The sequence below is a fragment of the Aegilops tauschii genome, chromosome 5 (assembly GCF_002575655.3).
Source record: "Aegilops tauschii subsp. strangulata cultivar AL8/78 chromosome 5, Aet v6.0, whole genome shotgun sequence".
In the NCBI taxonomy this organism is placed as follows: Eukaryota; Viridiplantae; Streptophyta; class Magnoliopsida; order Poales; family Poaceae; genus Aegilops; species Aegilops tauschii.
This window is the reverse complement of record NC_053039.3, coordinates 11,753,957-11,772,188: the sequence shown is the minus strand read 5'-3', so window position 1 is coordinate 11,772,188 and position 18,232 is coordinate 11,753,957. Positions and strand designations below refer to the sequence as shown.

The 18,232-nt window shown below is 51.0% G+C and overlaps 1 protein-coding gene across 1 annotated transcript; it reads right to left on the bottom strand.

Annotated features, from left to right (window-relative positions):
• On the bottom strand, positions 1–3,468 carry LOC109755887 (receptor protein-tyrosine kinase CEPR1). Its single transcript, XM_020314764.4, has one exon. The coding sequence runs from the start codon at positions 3,323–3,325 to the stop codon at positions 335–337; it is 2,991 nt and encodes a 996-aa protein (XP_020170353.1). The 5' UTR covers positions 3,326–3,468; the 3' UTR covers positions 1–334.
• Between the last annotated feature and the right edge of the window lie 14,764 nt (positions 3,469–18,232).

The following is an 18,232-nucleotide window of genomic DNA, read 5'->3' as shown; positions in this document are numbered from 1 at the left end:
AAAATAAAAGGCTAGCTATGCAATATTGCAATGCAGCTGCTCCATTTATCTATGTACATATCACTCAATCTAGTGCAAGATCCAACAATCTTTGCAACTTAAAATTGCATCAATCCATCCTCAAAATTACCTCTCCGATCTCTCTATAACAACTTAGTTGCACCACTAGTTCTAATCATCTTCTTAATTAGTACACTAGTAGTGCTATTATAATTGTAGTTACTACTATTTTTGCCTAACAACTTAATTGGATCAGTGATGATCGCTTGATTCACTCTTAGTTATACTACTAATTACTCGATGGTTAATTCATCACTTGAGTTGCACTTGCACCTCACTTGGCCTCAGCTGGTTTGGGTTTCTGGCCGGAGTAGTCTTTGGCGGAGCGGCTGCCGGGGGGCGGGCCGGACTCGGCGAGCATCTGGACGACGTCGGCCATGGTGGGGCGGAGGCCGGGGATGCTGCAGGTGCACCGGACGGCCACGCGCAGCGCCTGCACCATCTCGTCCTTGAAGGGGCTCCACGCGAGGCGCTTGTCCAGCGCCTCCGCCTCCGCCGCGGCCGCCACCTTGCCGGTCACCCACTGCACGATGTCCCTCGTCTCCCCGAACTCCGGCTCGATCGGCTTCTTCCCCGTGGCCAGCTCCATGAGCACCACCCCGAAGCTGTACACGTCGCACTTGGTCGTGGCCTTGGACGAGTAGGCGTACTCCGGGGCCAGGTACCCGTACGTGCCGGCGATTGTGGTGGTGGACGAGGTGTCGCCGCCGCCGCCGCCGCCGCCGCGGGTGGCCTGGAGCACCTTGGCGATGCCGAAGTCGGCCACCTTGGGCTCGAAGTCGGCGTCGAGCAGGATGTTGGACGACTTGACGTCGCGGTGGACGATGGCGAACAGGAGGTCGTGGTGGAGGTACGCCAGGCCCTGGGCCACGCCGATGGCCACGCGGCGGCGCGTCGGCCAGTCCAGGAACCCGAAGCCGCCCCACCCGCCGCCGGCGCCGCCGTGCAGCGCGTCCCACAGGTTGCCGTTGGGCATGTACTCGTACACCAGCAGGTTGCAGTCGGCGCCCGAGTAGCAGCAGTAGAGCTTCACGATGTTCTTGTGCCGGATGCTGCCCAGCGTCTCCACCTCCGTCCGCAGCTCGCGGCTGTCGTCCTCCTCGACGCCGCCGTAGCCACGGCCATGCCCGTGGCCGCGATGCTGATGCTGCTTCTGCCGCTGCTGCTTGGACTTGGAGGAGGACACCCACAGCTTCTTCACCGCCACCAGCTCGCCGCTGCTCAGCTCGATCTTGTACACCGTGCCGGAGCCGCCGTGCCCGACGATGTTCTTGTCGATCAGCGCCTCCACGATCTCGTGCTGGTCGAAGTTTAGCTTATGGAAGCTCGTCACGTCGTACGACGACAACCCGCCGCCCCTCGACCCCGGCGACGACGTCCCGTCCTGCTCGCCGTCCTTCAACTCCCGCCGCCGCGTCAACCACCGCCGCGCCAGCGCCAGCATTGCCACCACGCACACCACGCAGCACACCCCGACGATCCACGCGCTCCCGGCGAACCCCCGCTTCTCTCCGCCCTTCTGGCACAGCGGCAGCGCCGTGTCGCTCAGGTTGAGCCGGAACGCCACGCACAGCCCCGGGTTGCCGGCCACGCTCTCCAGCAGCCCTTCCTTGATCATCGCCGGCGGCACCGGCCCCGACAGGTTGTTGCCGGCGAAGTCCAGCGAGTTGGGCAGCAGCGCGCACAGCGCCTCCGGTATCTGCCCCGACAGCGCGTTCTCCGACAGGTTCAGCACGTTGAGGCTCCTCAGGTCGGCGAGCGTCTCCGGGATGGGGCCGTTCAGGCGGTTCCCCTGCAGGGACAGCTGGTTAAGCCGGACCAGCCTCCCCATCGCCGCCGGGATCGGGCCGGCGATGAGGTTGTTGCTCAGGTCGATCTTCACGAGGCCCCAAACGTCGGCGATCTCCGGCGGGAGCATGCCGGACAGCCGGTTGGCGGACGCGAACAGCGAGGTGAGGTTCTTGGCGCCGGCGATGGACGGGGGCACCGACCCGGTGAAATGGTTGTAGGAGAGGTCCACGATGGAGGCATGCGGCAGCGCGAAGATGCCCGGCGGCACGTCGCCCTCCAGGTGGTTGCTGCTCACGCGGAACCGGAGGAGCGGCAGGCAGTCGGCGTAGGCCGCCGGGATGGTGCCGGTGAGCAGGTTGCTGAGGACAAGGATGTACTGGAGCTTACCGTTGGCGCAGGCGTGCAGCGGCAGCGGGCCCGTGAGCTGGTTCTCGGAGACCTCGAGCACGTTGAAGTCGGAGTAGCGGCCGAGGTCGGTGGGGAGCTCGCCGGTGAGCTGGTTCTTGTACACGGAGAGGATCTCGAGCTGCGTGGAGTTGCCCAGCACGGCCGGGATGGGCCCGGTGAGGAAGTTGGTGTAGAGCTGCAGCACGCGGAGGCGCGGCAGCGCGCAGAGCGAGTCCGGGATGGCGCCCTCGAGGCGGTTCTCGGAGAAGTCGACGTCGGCGAGGCGCGTGAGGTTGCCGAGCTCGTCGGGGATGGCGCCCTCCAGGTCGTTGTAGTAGAGCTCGAGGAACTCGAGGTTGGCGAGGCGGCCGAGCGACGCCGGGATGCGGCCGGTGAGGGAGTTGCCGCTGAGCTCCAGGAAGGTGAGGGACGTCATGTTGCCGAGCCACGCCGGCACGCCGCCGCGCATGGACGTGGTGGACAGGATGAGCACGCGGAGGCGCCGCAGCCGCGTGAGCGCCTCCGGCGGGCGCCACACGTCGAACCCGGGGTTCTCGTTGAAGTTGATCACCTCCAGCGAGGTCATGCCGGCGAGGGACGCCGCCGGGAACGCGCCGGAGAAGAGGTTGTCGGAGAGGTCGAGCACCCGCAGCGCCCGCATCGGGGACAGGTCCGGCAGCGCGCCCGACACGCTGGCGAAGCTGAGGTTGAGCGTCTCGAGGGACGAGCAGTTGAGGAGGCCCGGCGGGAAGCCGCCGCGGATTTCGTTGTAGGCGAGCAGGAGGTCCCGGAGCGCCGGCAGCGCCGCGCAGATGCCGGGCGGGAGCCTGCCTGTCAGCCGCCACGAGGTGAGGTCGATGCCCGTCACGTTGCCATCTCCCCCGTCGCACACCACGCCCTGGAACCGGCAGTAGTCGACCGGCGCAGACGAGAAGTCCCAGCGCGCCATGGCCGGGCCGGCGAGCTCCTGCTTGAGCCGGGACAGGTACGCAGCCTGCGCGTCCAATGCCGCCGCGCCATCGCCGGCCGCCGACAGGAGAGCGACGACGACGAGCAGCAAGGCCGTCGAGCACAGCGTGGCCACCATGGCTGCTGTATCCAGCACGTACGCACCTAGCTAGCTAGCCAGCCACTACTACCACTACCCAGTGCTGGTGTTTCTTGTTGCTGTCCGAGCAAAAAATTGGTTGGGAAATGTGTGTGGTGGTGAGAATTGAGAAATGGAGGGAGAGCGTGTATATAAGTGGAGCGAGAATCTGCCAAAGAAATTGGTGACGGCGATGTGGATTGTGATGATGATATAAAGGGAACAGAGGGGAGATGCCCAGGCTTCATCTCCTCTCCAGCTTCTTCTTTTCTCGGTGCAGTGCAGCTGTGTCAGTCAAACAGAAGAGGACCTGGACTGTGAAATGTGTTCATCAAGTGGTGCAAGGGAGAAGTCCACTTTGGCCCATTCAACTTGTCCCCCTACTTTGATGTGCTCCAAATTGCGGGAAAATAGTCTTATATGCTATCATGATACCAATTTAAAAAAATTCAAATTTAAACTTGTCAAAATATTCTGAAAAAACCATGGATGTTCACGACATATATGTCGACAACTCCTCAAAAATTCATATCAAAATTCGAAATATACATGGAGAAACAAAAAAGACAAATTCAGATGTGAATTTTTGCTTTTGTCTTCTTTCGACACTATTCATCATGGATTTGTCTCTTTTGTTCCTCTATGTGTATGTCAAATTTTCATCTGAATTTTTTAGGGGCTGTCGTCATATAAGTCGTCAACATTCATGAATTTTTTTCAGATTTTTTTACAAGTTTAAATTTCAATTTTTGAAGTTGGTATCATGGTAGCATGTAAGGGCTGGTAGCACCTAATACTTTCCCCCAAATTGCCATGTATTCTTCCACTTTAGCTATATGTAAATTATCTCTTTTTAATTTGGATGAGTTGATTTTTCTGACCGTTGATTCTTTTGTCAACATTCACCTTTCTTTTTCACCTTGTGTTTCATGGCTTCTTGGGCTGAGTTTTGATTTGCCCCTTTTTTTTGGCGCAATCGACTTTTTTTTATCGGCAGTTGTGCATGGCGAACGTTCGCTGTAAGAGGTGGCAAGCGAAGCATCTTTGTCGATAGTTTTAGTTGTAAAACGAGATCAAACTACAACGGTTTTTAAACGAGAATTGCCTTCTCGGGGAGAAACTATCATGTCGTCTGAAGAAAATAACACCTCTCCCCACTTCATCACAACTAAAAATGCCATCGAATCGTTCGCATGTGCCACCGGTTAGGAGGGCCCTTTTTTATTGGGCTTGAAGCCTGTTACCGATTGCCTATATTTTTCTCTTTCTATTCTTATGCGTTTTTGCTATTGTTTTTTCTTTTTCCATGTAGTTGTTTTTTTGGTATTTTTGGGATGTTGGGTGCGGTAATTGTATACACCCAAATACTATAACATACGTGTGTAAATTATATTATATTACAAAAAAATGCAATTTCGGTGCAAAGTTGTCTGCATTTTTTATTTCTTTTTCTTAAAGAGTGATACCAATGCAGGGAATTCATTCTTACTCAGAAAAACCCATTTTCTATATTGTTTAGTTTTTATTTTCTTTCTTATTTACAGTTAATACCAATGCCACTATTTCATTCATTCTTAGAAAACATTTTGTTGCAAAAAAATCACTATCTTATGCTTGTTCTTGCATATTATAAAAAACACAATCTCTATGTACTTGTGTGCAATTTTTTTTCATTATTTTGGTTTAGTTTTTTCTTCGGTTCTATCTTCTTAAAAGGTAATACCAATGCCATTAATTCAATTTTTTTACTTAGAAAACATTTTTTGTTTTTCTTTATTTAAAATTCTCATTTATTTTAATTTTTCGTGTGTCTTACCACGTATGGGGCAAGTTTTTATTATGTTCCAAACCTGTTTTATGGTTAAAAAAGGTCAATTGCTCCTATAAAAAATCCACCTAGACAAAATTTGGTGCCAGTCCATTTGGTTCTGCCGCATGTTTGTTTGTCACACAATTGACTTACATGGAATCAAATTAAAGCGACTTACACGTAGTTGATCCCATATTCATCTTGAACATTCTTGATGGCAGTGTAGTTTTTCTTCTCCCTCCTCGTCGAATCCAAGAAATAAGTCAAGCTATACTTCGAGGATACAACGATGAGAATGCAGTGGTTGTTGCGCAAACAGTTCAATATACCAATTATCCTCAACCCTAGGTACGTTCAATAGACCAATTATCCTCTCACCTTCGTCGACAAACTGGAGAGGAAGCTCTCGCCTTGGTCCACATCCTATTGGTGATGTTGATCAACGCCACCATCTTAATGCAGATCAACCGGCTTGTCCGTGGTTTTCTCTGGCATGGACGGAAGACGGTGTTAGGAGCAACGAAGGGGGATCGATCTATTGTCTCGGGAATTACTCAATCTCGATTACAATTTGGGTACATGAATGGAGGAACGAGAAAGGGGAATAGGGTTCGTGCCGCCGCCAGTTTGTTGATCCGCTGGATGACGATTCTGTGGAAGGGACTCGGTTAAGTAGTGGCAGCCTCTGGGCTGGGCCACACTTACACCCACTCCGGCCCGCTCACTCGAGGGTTGCTCCCGTGAGCCCGCGACAGTCTGGGTGGCGGGGGCGAGCCGTTGGAGTCGCTGCGCTGTGGGGTCGCCATCTCAGGTATGCTGACATCCCCCCTTCTTGAGCAGAAGCTTGTCCCCAAGCTTCAGCGGCTGGGAATTGCGCCTGGAGAGCCACTTTGTCCTCCCATGAATCAGGCATAGCTGCTGGGTTGGACCACCGGATAAGCACCTGTTCCACCATAGCGCCACGCTGTTTGCGCCAGCAGCGTCTAAGGACTGCCACTGGCACTGAAGGTATGTCAGAATAAGTGGGAAGATCAGCAGCAGCTGTCATACCTGGGCCAAGCGCCCGCCTGAGCTGAGATACATGGAAGACAGGGTGTACTTGTGCGTGAGGTGGTAGCTGGAATCTGTAGGCCACTTCGTTGACCCGACCAATAATCTTGAAGGGGCCAAAGAAACGGAAGGCCAGCTTGTGGCATGCGCGGGGGGCAACTGAAGTTTGGATATAAGGTTGCAGCTTGAGATAAACTGAGTCGCCCACCTCGAAGGCTCGGAAGGATCGTTTCTTGTCAGCTTGCTGCTTCATGCACTGCCTTGCTCGGTGCAGATGCTGTTGGAGCAGGTCTTGCACAACGGCACGTTCATCCAGCCAGGAGCGAAGAGCCGGAACTGAACAAGCCGTCGTTGTTGTAATCCCCCATTGCCGTGGCTCATGCCCATACATCGCACGAAACGGTGACATCCCAATGGCAGAGTGATGCGACGAGTTGTACCCGAATTGTGCAAGTGGAATCCAGTAGCTCCATCGACGAGGACACGCTTGCGTGAAGCATCGGAGGAAAGTTTCGAGGCACTGGTTGACTCTCTCCGTCTGGCCATCCGTCTGTGGGTGGTTGGCTGAACTCATTCTGAGACCGGTGCCCACATACTTGAAGAGCTCTTGCCAAAAGTGGCTCATGAACACTGGATCACGGTCAGACACAATCGATCCCGGAAATCCATGCAGCCTGTAGACTTGGTTCATATAGAGTAGAGCTACCTTGGAGGCTGTATAGGGGTGCGCCAGGGGCAGAAAGTGAGCAAATTTTGTCAGCTTATCAACGATCACCAAGATGCAGTTCACACCTCCAGAAGTTGGAAGCCCATCAATGAAATCCATTGTGATCATCTCCCAGGATTCCTTGGGCCCGGGTAAAGGTTCAAGCAGCCCCGGGTAAGCAGCTCGATCCGGCTTGGCTTGCTGGCAAGTAGGGCAGCAACGCACATAATGCTGAATGTGTGTTTTCATTTTGGCCCAAGCGAAAAGACGGCGTACCCGGCGCCATGTTACTGGGAAGCCGGAGTGTCCTCCGAGAGGTGTATCATGAAATGCCTTGATCACTTGTTGTTGCATTGCTGTGCTGCCACCCAACCAAATGCGTCCTCTGAAGTGTAAGATGCCTTGTTCTAGGGTGAAGCACTTCTTTGGATCTGCTCTAATGGCCAATTGTTCCAGCAGTTTCTGGGCTTGCGGGTTTGAGTTATAGCTGGCAATGATGTCCTCCATCCAGCTAGGCTGACAAGATGATACCGCTTGCAGTTGCTCCATGTGGGTGGCACGGGAAAGAGCATCCGCACCCCCATTTTATGTCCCTTTTCTGTACTTAATATTGTAGTGAAGGCCAAGGAGTTTGGTGAATGCTTTTTGCTACCAAGGGGTCGTGAGCCTCTGTTCCTCTAAGAGCACTAGGCTCTTCTGATCAGTTTGTATGATGAACTCGTTGTGTTGGAGATATGGACGCCATTGGTCCACAACCACTACCACGGCCAGGTACTCCTTCTCATAGGTGGACAAACCCTGACACTTGGGTGATAGTGGTTTGCTCATGTAGGCAATTGGGTGCCCCTGTTGCTGCAGGATGGCTCCGATGCCAGCGTCGCATGCATCTGTTTCGACGACAAAGGGTTTTGAGAAATCCGGCAAGGCAAGGACGGGAGCAGTAACAAGGCCTTATTTCAGCAGTTGAAATGATTCCTCGGTTGCGTGCGTCCAGACAAACGGGGTTCCTTTCTTGAGTAGGTTGAACATTGGCCGTGCCACAATACCAAAGTGTCGTACAAAGCGGCGGTAGTATCCTGCCAGGCCCAGGAAACGCCTGACCTCCTTGACATCCACTGGAGTAGGCCACGGAGCTACCGCCTGCACTTTGCTTGGTTCCGTGGCCACGCCTTTGTCGCTGATTACGTGGCCCGGATAAGATAACTAGCGCTGGCCAAAACAACATTTCGAAGCCCTGACCTTCCATTGGTCGCGACGCAGCAGCTGCAAAACTTGCGCGAGATGGACAGCATGGTCTTCCAGAGTACGACTGAAGACGAGTATGTCGTCAAAGAACAATAGTACACACTTGCGTACGAGGGGGTGCAAGGTGTCAGTAACAGCCCCGATGAACGTCACCGGTCCTCCTGCCAATCCAAATGAGAGCACCAAGAACTCAAAGTGTCTGGAGTGAGTGGAGAAGGCTGTTTTGTATTCTTCCCCGTCGGCAATGCGGATCTGATGATAACCCGCTCGAAGGTCAAGCTTGGAGAACCAGACTGCGCCGTGCAGTTCATCAAGTAATTCCTCAATCACTGGTACTGGGAACTTGGGCAATGTGGTCATCACATTTAGATGGCGATAATCCACACAGAGGCGCCACGTGCCGTCCTTCTGTTTCACCAGAATCACTGGGATGCAAATGGGCTAGCGCTGCGTCGGATGACACCTTGTTTGAGCAGATTTGCCACTTGTTCTTCGACTTCTGTCTTATGCTCAGGTTTGTGTCGGTATGGGCGAATGTTCACCGGTTGCGCCCCGGCACCAGTGGTATGTGGTGGTCACAGTTACGCCGAGGAGGAAGCCCTTCCGGCTCTTGAAAGACATCAGTATACTGCTCCAAGATAGCCTGAATACACTCGGGGGTAGCATCCTATTCTTCACCATCCCCCAAAGTAACTTCATACAGTCTGACCATGTGAGAGACAGCCCCCTGACGACACAAGCTGCCTAGCTGCATGCTGTTGATAACCGGACACGAGGAAGTCGATGGGTGACCGTGGATATGCACTACCCCGTCAGGTGATGGAATAGCAATGTGCTTGCCCTTCCAGTCGACAGTCATGGGGCTATTCTGCTCCAACGAGTCCATTCCAAGTATGGCGTCATAAGTACCCAGATCCAAGACCTTCATGTCAGTCACAAACTCGTGCCCCTGCGAAAACCACTTGCACTGAGGAATGGAAGCTCGGCATTGGAGCTCCCCGCCGCCTGCCACTTTGACGCGCCTTGCACGAGCTAAAGGAACAACTCCTTCCAATTTAGCAGCCAACTGAGCATCGACGAATGATGTGGAGCTGCTGGAGTCCACCAGCATGAGCACTTCGTGTCCCTGGAGCCATGCATGAACTTGGAATGCTTTTGGTGAGGTGTCGCCTGTCAAAGCATGCTTGGAAATGGCCATAGCAATCTCCACCGGCCGTGTCTGATCATGATCAAGGACAAAATCGATGCCGAAGAGTTCCAGTAGTTCCTCGACCACATGGAGTTGTACAGTGGTGGGGCATGTATGTTCATGACCCCACTGCTCGCTGCACTTGAAGCAGAGCCCACGAGCACGCCGATACTCGCGGAGCGCCTTGACCTTGGAGCTGTCCGCGCGGGCACTATCGAGCCCGCGGCGATCCGTGGCTGCGGGTGCTGTTGGTGAAGGCGTCGGGCGTGGTGGAGGAGGCGGCAGAGGAAGCGCTCCCCCTGGTCGTGGCCCCGTGTCCCCCGCACGCGGAGGTGGCGGCGATGGTGCCGCGGAGTAGGCGCACCCCGCGACTTCCTCCTGGAGCAAGGCGAGAGAACACACCGTATCCAGATCAGGTGGTCGCTGCACCAGAACCACCGCACGGATGTCCGCTCGCAGTCCCTCGACAAAACGAGTCAAGTAAAAATATGGATGAGTGTTGTCAAAATATGAAACCAAATGATTCATAACTGATTCAAAACGTTCAATGTAATCTGCAACAGAGGTGGTCTGTCGAATTGTATAGAACCGCCTAATCAAATGCTGGTGCCTGTCTCGACCAAACCGCGTACAGAGCAAGGTAGCAAATGATTCCCAATCGAAGTCAGACAACTTGTTCTGAACCGATTGCAACCAGATGGACGCAGTACCAGAGAAATTGAGTGCAGCCATGGGTACCCAAAACGTGGGTTGAATTCCCAACATCCTGAAATACTGCTCACATAACGTCTTCCACAGCTCTGGGTTCTCGCCGGCAAATTGTGGAAACACCACAGAAGGATGGGCTTGCCCCAGTCCAGTGAGCAATTGGCTTGCATGAGAGAAAGGAGAAGCTACAGGGCCGGGTGACTGGAGGGGGTACTGACCAGTGCCCGGGAGGGGCGCTAGCGGCGTGGCCAGCACCTGCTCCTGGTGGAGGAAGGCGTCGCGGTGGTCATTTGACCCGTGTGGCCGCACCTGCGCGGGCGGTTCGACGCCACGAGGAGCGCCGGCCGCAGCGAGGGCTGGATCGGTCATTGACGATCCTTGCGGCTCCACACCGAGCGCTGCCGCCGCAGGTGCTACCTCTTGAGCACTGCGTTGGTTTTCCCTTGAAGAGGAAAGGGTGATGCAGTAAATCAGCGTAAGTATTTCCCTCAGTTTTTGAGAACCAAGGTATCAATCCAGTAGGAGGCCATGCACGAGTCCCTCGCACCTACACAAACAAATAAAATCCTCGCAACCAACGCAATAAAGGGGTTGTCAATCCCTTCACGGTCACTTACGAAAGTGAGATCTGACAGATATGATAAGATAATATTTTTGGTATTTTTATGATAAAGATGCAAAGTAAAATAAAAGGCAATAAAAATAGCTAAGTGTTGGAAGATTAATATGATGGAAAATAGACCCGGGGGCCATAGGTTTCACTAGTGGCTTCTCTCGAGAGCATAAGTATTACGATGGGTGAACAAATTACTGTTGAGCAATTGACAGAATTGAGCATAGTTATGAGAATATCTAGGTATGATCATATATATAGGCATCACGTCCGCGACAAGTAGACCGACTCCTGCCTGCATCTACTACTATTACTCCACACATCGACCGCTATGCAGCATGCATCTAGAGTATTAAGTTCAAAAGAACAGAGTAACGCTTTAAGTACGATGACATGATGTAGAGGGATAAACTCATGCAATATGATATAAACCCCATCTTGTTATCCTCGATGGCAAAAATACAATACGTGCCTTGCTGCCCCTGCTGTCACTGGGAAAGGACACCGCAAGATTGAACCCAAAGCTAAGCACTTCTCCCACTGTAAGAAAGATCAATCTAGTAGGCCAAACCAAACTGATAATTCGAAGAGACTTGCAAAGATAACCAATCATACATAAAAGAATTCAGAGAAGATTCAAATATTGTTCATAGATAAACTTGATCATAAACCCACAATTCATCGGTCTCGACAAACACATCGCAAAAGAAGATTACATCGAATGGATCTCCACGAGAATCGTGGAGAACTTTGTATTGAGATCAAAAGAGAGAGAAGAAGCAATCTAGCTAATAACTATGGACCCGAAGGTCTGAGGTAAACTACTCACACATCATCGGAGAGGCTATGGTGTTGATGTAGAAGCCCTCCGTGATCAATGCCCCCTCCGGCGGAGCTCCGGAAAAGGCCCCAAGATGGGATCTCACGAGTACAGAAGGTTGCGGTGGTGGAATTAGGTTTTTGGCTCTGTGTCTGGTAGTTTGGGGGTACGTAGGTATATATAGGAGGAAGAAGTACGTCGGTGGAGCAACGTGGGCCCCACGAGGGTGGAGGGCGCGCCCAGGGGGATAGGCGCGTCCCCTACCTCGTGCCTTCCTGGTAGCTTTCTTGACGTAAGGTCCAAGTCCTCTGGATCACGTTCGTTCGAAAAATCACGTTCCCGAAGGTTTCATTCCGTTTGGACTCCGTTTGATATTCTTTTTCTGCGAAACTCTGAAATAGGCAAAAAACAGCAATTCTGGGCTGGGCCTCCGGTTAATAGATTAGTCCAAAATAATATAAAAGTGTATAATAAAGCCCATTAAACATCCAAAACAGAATATAATATAGCATGGAACAATGAAAAATTATAAATACGTTGGAGACGTATCAGCAGGCAGCTGCCCTTGTTGCAGCTCCGCCACCGCGTCGGTGAGCTTGTCGACACGACGCTCGAGATCGGGCCGCCACGCGACCAGATCGTCCAGCTTGGCCGTGTGCGCGTGGATCACAGCCGTGTTGCCCCGGAGCTCGAGGCGGAACTCGTCCATGGACTTGGTGATCTTGTCCATGTACTCCTTCATGGTGGGATCCATGGCTTCGATCTGAACACGGGCTTGACGCAGACGCCTGGTTTCCACGAACAGAGCCAGATCGGGGTAGGGAAGAGGTGGTGGTTGTCTCTGATACCAGATGTTAGAAGCAACGAAGGGGGATTGATCTATTGTCTCGGGAATTACTCAATCTCGATTACAATTTGGGTACATGAATGGAGGAACGAGAAAGGGAATAGGGTTCGTGCTGCCGCCGGTTCGTTGATCCGCTGGATGACGATTCTGTGGAAGGGACTCGGTTAAGTAGTGGCAGCCTCTGGGCCGGGCCACACTTACACCCACTCTGGCCCGCTCACTCGAGGGTTGCTCCTGCGAGCCCGCGGCAGTCTGGGTGGCGGGGGCGAGCTGTTGGAGTCGCCGCGCTGTGGGGTCGCCGTGTCAGGTATATATGCTGACAGACGGCCAACGGTGGACACTGCTTAGTCAGTTGGGGCAAGGTCTGCTGACCGCTGGCCTTTGGCGACCTCAGTGATCCCGACCTGTAGCATTTTGGGCGCGCTCTGCAGGCCAGATGTCTTTGGCTATGCAAGACAAATCCCTAGCAACCATGGCAACACCTGCACATCCCCTGCAACGCCGAGGTACACTCCATCTTCAGCCTGTGTACCAACTAGACGATTGATGATGACAATTCCTATCGATTTTGGGAAGATCACTAGCTCAATGGCTCCACCATTGCCGAGCTAGCCCTCCTCATCCACACTATGATTCCCCAACGACGTCGCAAAACATGGGACCGCGAGGTTGACTTAGAAAAATTTGGTCGTCGCTTCGAGTCAAGATCTTCTTTTGGCTTGCATACCAGGGCCGCTGCTAGACTACCAATCGGTTGGCTTCCGCGCCTCGCTTTGCTTACTGTGCAACCAAGAGCCTGAAACTATGCAACACCTTCTAGCCGGCTGCTCCTTCTCTTGTCAGGTATGGCATAAAGTCCTCGCTTGGTGTCGCGCCACCACTAGCCTGCCGAACCAAGGGTGCAAGTTCCATGACTAGTTCTCCTCATCCGTCCGTGACGCGGCAACTGCTCTTCATAGAGGCCTGGCCACCATCATCATCCTGACTGCCCGGCGAATTTGGAATCACCGCAATGGCTGCATATTCAACGGTGACAGGCCTTCGGTCTCGCTTCTTACTGACAACATCAAGGAAGAAGCTCGAGCTTGTTCTCACGCCGGAGCTGAGGGGCTAGGAACCCTAATCAACACGACCTAGTGTTAGCTAGATGAAGATGTGCATCCCCTTTCCATGCGTTTTTCCTATTCTCACTCACGTCCACTCCCTCGTTCATGCTTGGGAGAATCTGTCTGTAACTGCTGCAACCTTTCTTCTCCTATCAATGCAATGATACACAAGGCTTATTCATGATAAAAATAAATCAGATCTTCTCTAGACACCCCCCCCCCCCCCCCCCCCCCAAAAAAAATAGTCAGACAAAGTAGCTGTGGTTAATAATGATGACATACAATTCGAATATCATTTTTGTCCAAACTGATGGAGGCGACTGTTGATCTGCTAATGCTCTATAGAGTATAGACTATAGGCTCCACGGCTCTACTGCACTGGCTGCAATCTCCATGGGGAACAAAAGCATCCCATTTGTTTGGTGCCCATCCCAGTCACTGCCAACACTTTAGGAGGAGAAGGAGCTGACAAATATATTGATCAGAAAGCAGTAGCAACTATGCAAGCAGTATTGGAAGAAGTGACGTACGTGTGGTTCACTAACTTTTAATTATTAACAATGTGTGCATGCATATGCCAATCTGCACCTTTTCCCTGTTGAGTGAGTGCATGTATATGTACTTGCTAAAAATCATTTAAATAAATTAATCGTCCACTTTAATTTGCCATATTTTATTCATCAAATGCAAATGGAGAGGTAAAGCCTAAAAGCATGCACAACTTTTGGGGGAAATCTTGCTGCTGGAAGATATGGGAATTCCCCCCTGCAGTCAGATAATTAGTCAACATTCTCTGCATTTGTTTGGGTTTTGTGAAAGTTGATTTCGGCGCTTCGCCATTAGTGATAGAGCATTTCAGGACGTTGGCACATATTCTGTACTGGTATTAAAATGTCACTAGAACAAATGTAGACATAAAGAGTTAACATGTGTGCTACAATATGTTCTTACGTGGTAGGGATATTGGCATTCGCATAACACCGAATAAAAATGACAACCCTCATTTTCAGCCCATCCGCTCATTTCTAACTACACATGTTTTCTTATGAACTCTTGTGAAAATTCTAAGGGCCACGTGCATGACAGTTTCTTGTGAAAATAGTGGAAGTACTACCTTATCCAAAATACCACTTTGCCAAGGTAGGCATACAAATACAAGTCATGCTCTTTTTTTTGAAAAGGAGGATTATCCCCGGCCTCTGCATTTGAATGATGCATGCAACCATTTTATTAGTTATTCACAAAGACCTTATAAAGTAGTACATCAGGTAGTCTGAAGCCACCATCTTAGCAACAACTGGCGCTACTCCTATCCACTTGATGAAGGGGTGCCGATAGTCCGAGCCTAATACCAAATAGACATCGCACTAAAACCTAACATGTAAAGCTGGAGGTCCCAACCGAGCCATATACTGGGTTTGGGGTACAAACCGGTCCGACGCACTCTCATGTGTCACCGCTGCCGTCTTCCACCAATCCATCTTCAGAGCAGAAACTAATGCACCGACCTTGCCAGGCCTCTCTGCCATCGACACCACCATTACACCAGACAACGTCCTCCTCCTACGCGAGTCCATCTCCACGGATCGGACGCCGAGTCTCCACTATGCCATGCCACCAAGATCCTTCACCATCAATGAGTAAGATGAAGCACTGCTCCACCAAAGAAGCCGTCCACTGGTCCCTCGAGCCTGTGTACACCTCCAAGAATGACGCCTTCAAGGGGGAAATGACACCAGAGTGCCGTTGTCATCCGATCTAATAATCTAGGGTTTTCCCCGGAGCTAGCGGGTAGAGGTCTGGAGCTTTTCCACGGTGATGCCTTCAAGAAGGTAATGACACAAAAGAGCGCCGCCATCGCCGGTCTCGGCAACAAGCCGAGAACGAGGTTTTCACCCGAATCCACTCGACGAACCTCCAACTCGCATCGTGCGCACGGACTACCATTGCTCTTCGCTGCCGTGGGGCGAGCAATCCACTCTGGCCAGACCAGGTCTGACCGAAGGGCCAACCACGCCCGCTGCCGACCAGACCGCCAAAGCCCTCCACACCGCCGCCGATCCGAGGTGCCGCTGCGCTGCGGCCAGGTGCCGCAGTTCCAGCACTAGTCATCTGCCGCCGCTCGCGCCGCCGGGAGCGAGCCACCGTCGCGGAGGCTCGGATCCCGGGCGTACTTCCGCTCGCCGAGGTGCCCCACGGCCCACGCCACCCTCATGCGCGAGAAGGAGAGGCACCTCCGCCACCGCCGTCAGCCGCCCGGGCTTAGCCTGACGGCTTCCTCCAGTGGCGGCGGAGGGAAGGGATGGGAGCGGGAGTGACAGGCGGCTAAGATTGGGGCCCCTCATCCGCCCGCGCGAGGGGCGACGAAGGGGAGAGGAAAGGAGGAAGCAGCGGGCGGCGGCGCTAGGTTAGGTCGCTAGGTTAGGACGAAGCGGAGGCGCTGAGAACCACGAGCTGAGAACTACAAGTCATGCTCATCCCCTTTCCTTACGAGAAAGTAATTCAGGGAACTTACCAAACATTTAGTTTTTGTTCCAAACTTTATTTCCTTATTCGCTTTCGATGTTAATTCAATATAATATCAAGTAAAAATAATGTAGTGGCTCGCGGACAAACTATAATTGCACGTATTGACCAATAAAATATAAGAATTTATATACCAGAACTTAAAACCACTGGTTGGTTGGAATGTCACCCTTTGTACTTATATCTACTATGACGTATAAAATTCATATTTATCATCTATAAATGATCAGCACACTCACGAATTGAATTTTATTTCTGCATGTTTCTACAACAAAGGAAGGATCGGCTCGATACTACCTACTTCTAGATGCAATGAATCGGATGTGATGTACATGGTGCTATATATGAAAGCATATCATGGATCATGTGTGTGGTACATTTGCCTAATTGATAATCCAATATGTCCTATATATCTTGTCACTATGAAATCCCAACTACATGTACTTAAATGCAATTTATGGTACTATAAATCTTGCTAAAGATGTTCTCTACATAGTAAAGACGTTTCCCCGAGAAGGCCAATTTGGCTCCCGGGCTCAGCTGCACCCTCTCCGATGAAAAAAATCAAAACAAATACTAGAAAAATTCAAAAAATTCCAATTTTTTGTGTGTGGTAGATAATTTGATGCGTGAGGTTCGCTGCAAATTTCAACTCGTTTGGACATTTGAGCAGCTCTCTACAAAAAAGACAAAATCGGGGTCTGTAAAAAAGTTCATTGTTCACGAACTGTTTTGACCCGATTTGTCTTTTTTGCCGAGAGCTGCTCAGACATCCAAATGAGTTGAAATTTGGAGCGGACCTCACGCATCAAATTATCTACCACAAAAAAAAATTGATTTTTTTTGAATTTTTCTAGCATTTGTTTTGAAATTTTTTCTAAGCGGGAGCATCTGAGCCTGGGCTCAGATGCGGATTTTCGCGTTTCCCCTCAGTACAATATAATAAGACAAACATGAGGGGCAAATAGCGACACGTGTATAAGCCAAACAAAATTTTCTGCTATTTGCTAAAGGCGAATAAGAACAAATCTTTTTGTGGTGGTGGGTCCACCGAGAGGAATCCATAGTGGATAAGGAGGTGTCCTCTCCCTAGCAAGGTGGTGAATACATACCCAACACAAAGATGCTCACTCAAAAGGGAGCACTAGTGATTAGTTAAAACTCAGCATGGTGGCCGGGAAAGTGCAAAAGGGAAGACCTTGACATGCCAAAACATAAAAATAAATCCTTGGTTAGCACACACTGCACGAACATGGTACATCCATGTGTTTTTTGATTGGTGAAAGGCATTAGGTCCAGCAGCACACATCAGCTGATGATGATCATCTGATTTGGAAAAGTTTCAGGACGAATCGCCACATATGGAAGAAGAGGGAAGGGCCCATTCTTTTCTCAAACTACTAGCTAATTGATAATTGGCTCACCTGGGGATCGGATTAAGAAATGATTATGCACGTGTCGCGGGGCTAATTGCCCGAGCGGCCGAGCTGTTTGATTGGTAACTTGAGAAGTGTTTTTCTGCAGTTTTTCTTGAGCAGTAATTTCTGGTGCTGGACACTGCTACAACACAGCAATCAATCCTACTGTGAAAAGGAAATAGCATAATGCGGATAAATTAATGGAAGAGTTAGGTATATGGTAAAGCTTTTACACACAAATTATTAGAATGTAAGAAACGCTCCCACAAATTCATGGGTGGTGAGAAAAGAGAGGGATGATTACGCGGCCATTAACAGGTCAGGTGAAAAACACCGTCATATAGCACATTAGCTTATAGTGGATGGAGAATGAAGCACTTCTCCTTTTTGGAACAATGAAATATATGGAGCTGTACAATGAGTAGGCAGTGCCTACCTTGCCTAGCCGCAGCTGGATTGAGCATCTAATTCTTCTCTAATTAATCTAGGTATATAGTGGCAGATGTGTCTATCTATCTAATCTATTGGCAAAGTAGTTAAGGACGTTGTTAGTTTAACAAGAGCTTAATATTATTCTCAAGCTCTCATCCTTGTGCATGTATTTCCCTGACCTGACTTGAGAGTTGACCCCTGGCTCCAATACAGTCCAGCTTGAGTGACTGCCTAGGAGCTCGGCAAATCTCAACGGTAAAGAGCCCAAGAAAACAAGACGGCGTAGCCCAGCGAGCCCCATCGTGAGGTGAGCCCGGGCCCAATTGAGCCCGTCGTGTTTCACATTTTCGTGTTAGCAGTGGTTAACTAATGATGATAACCCAGAAGAACATATAATGCAGCTACCATTTTGGGTCCAAAATAATGGAGACGACTGT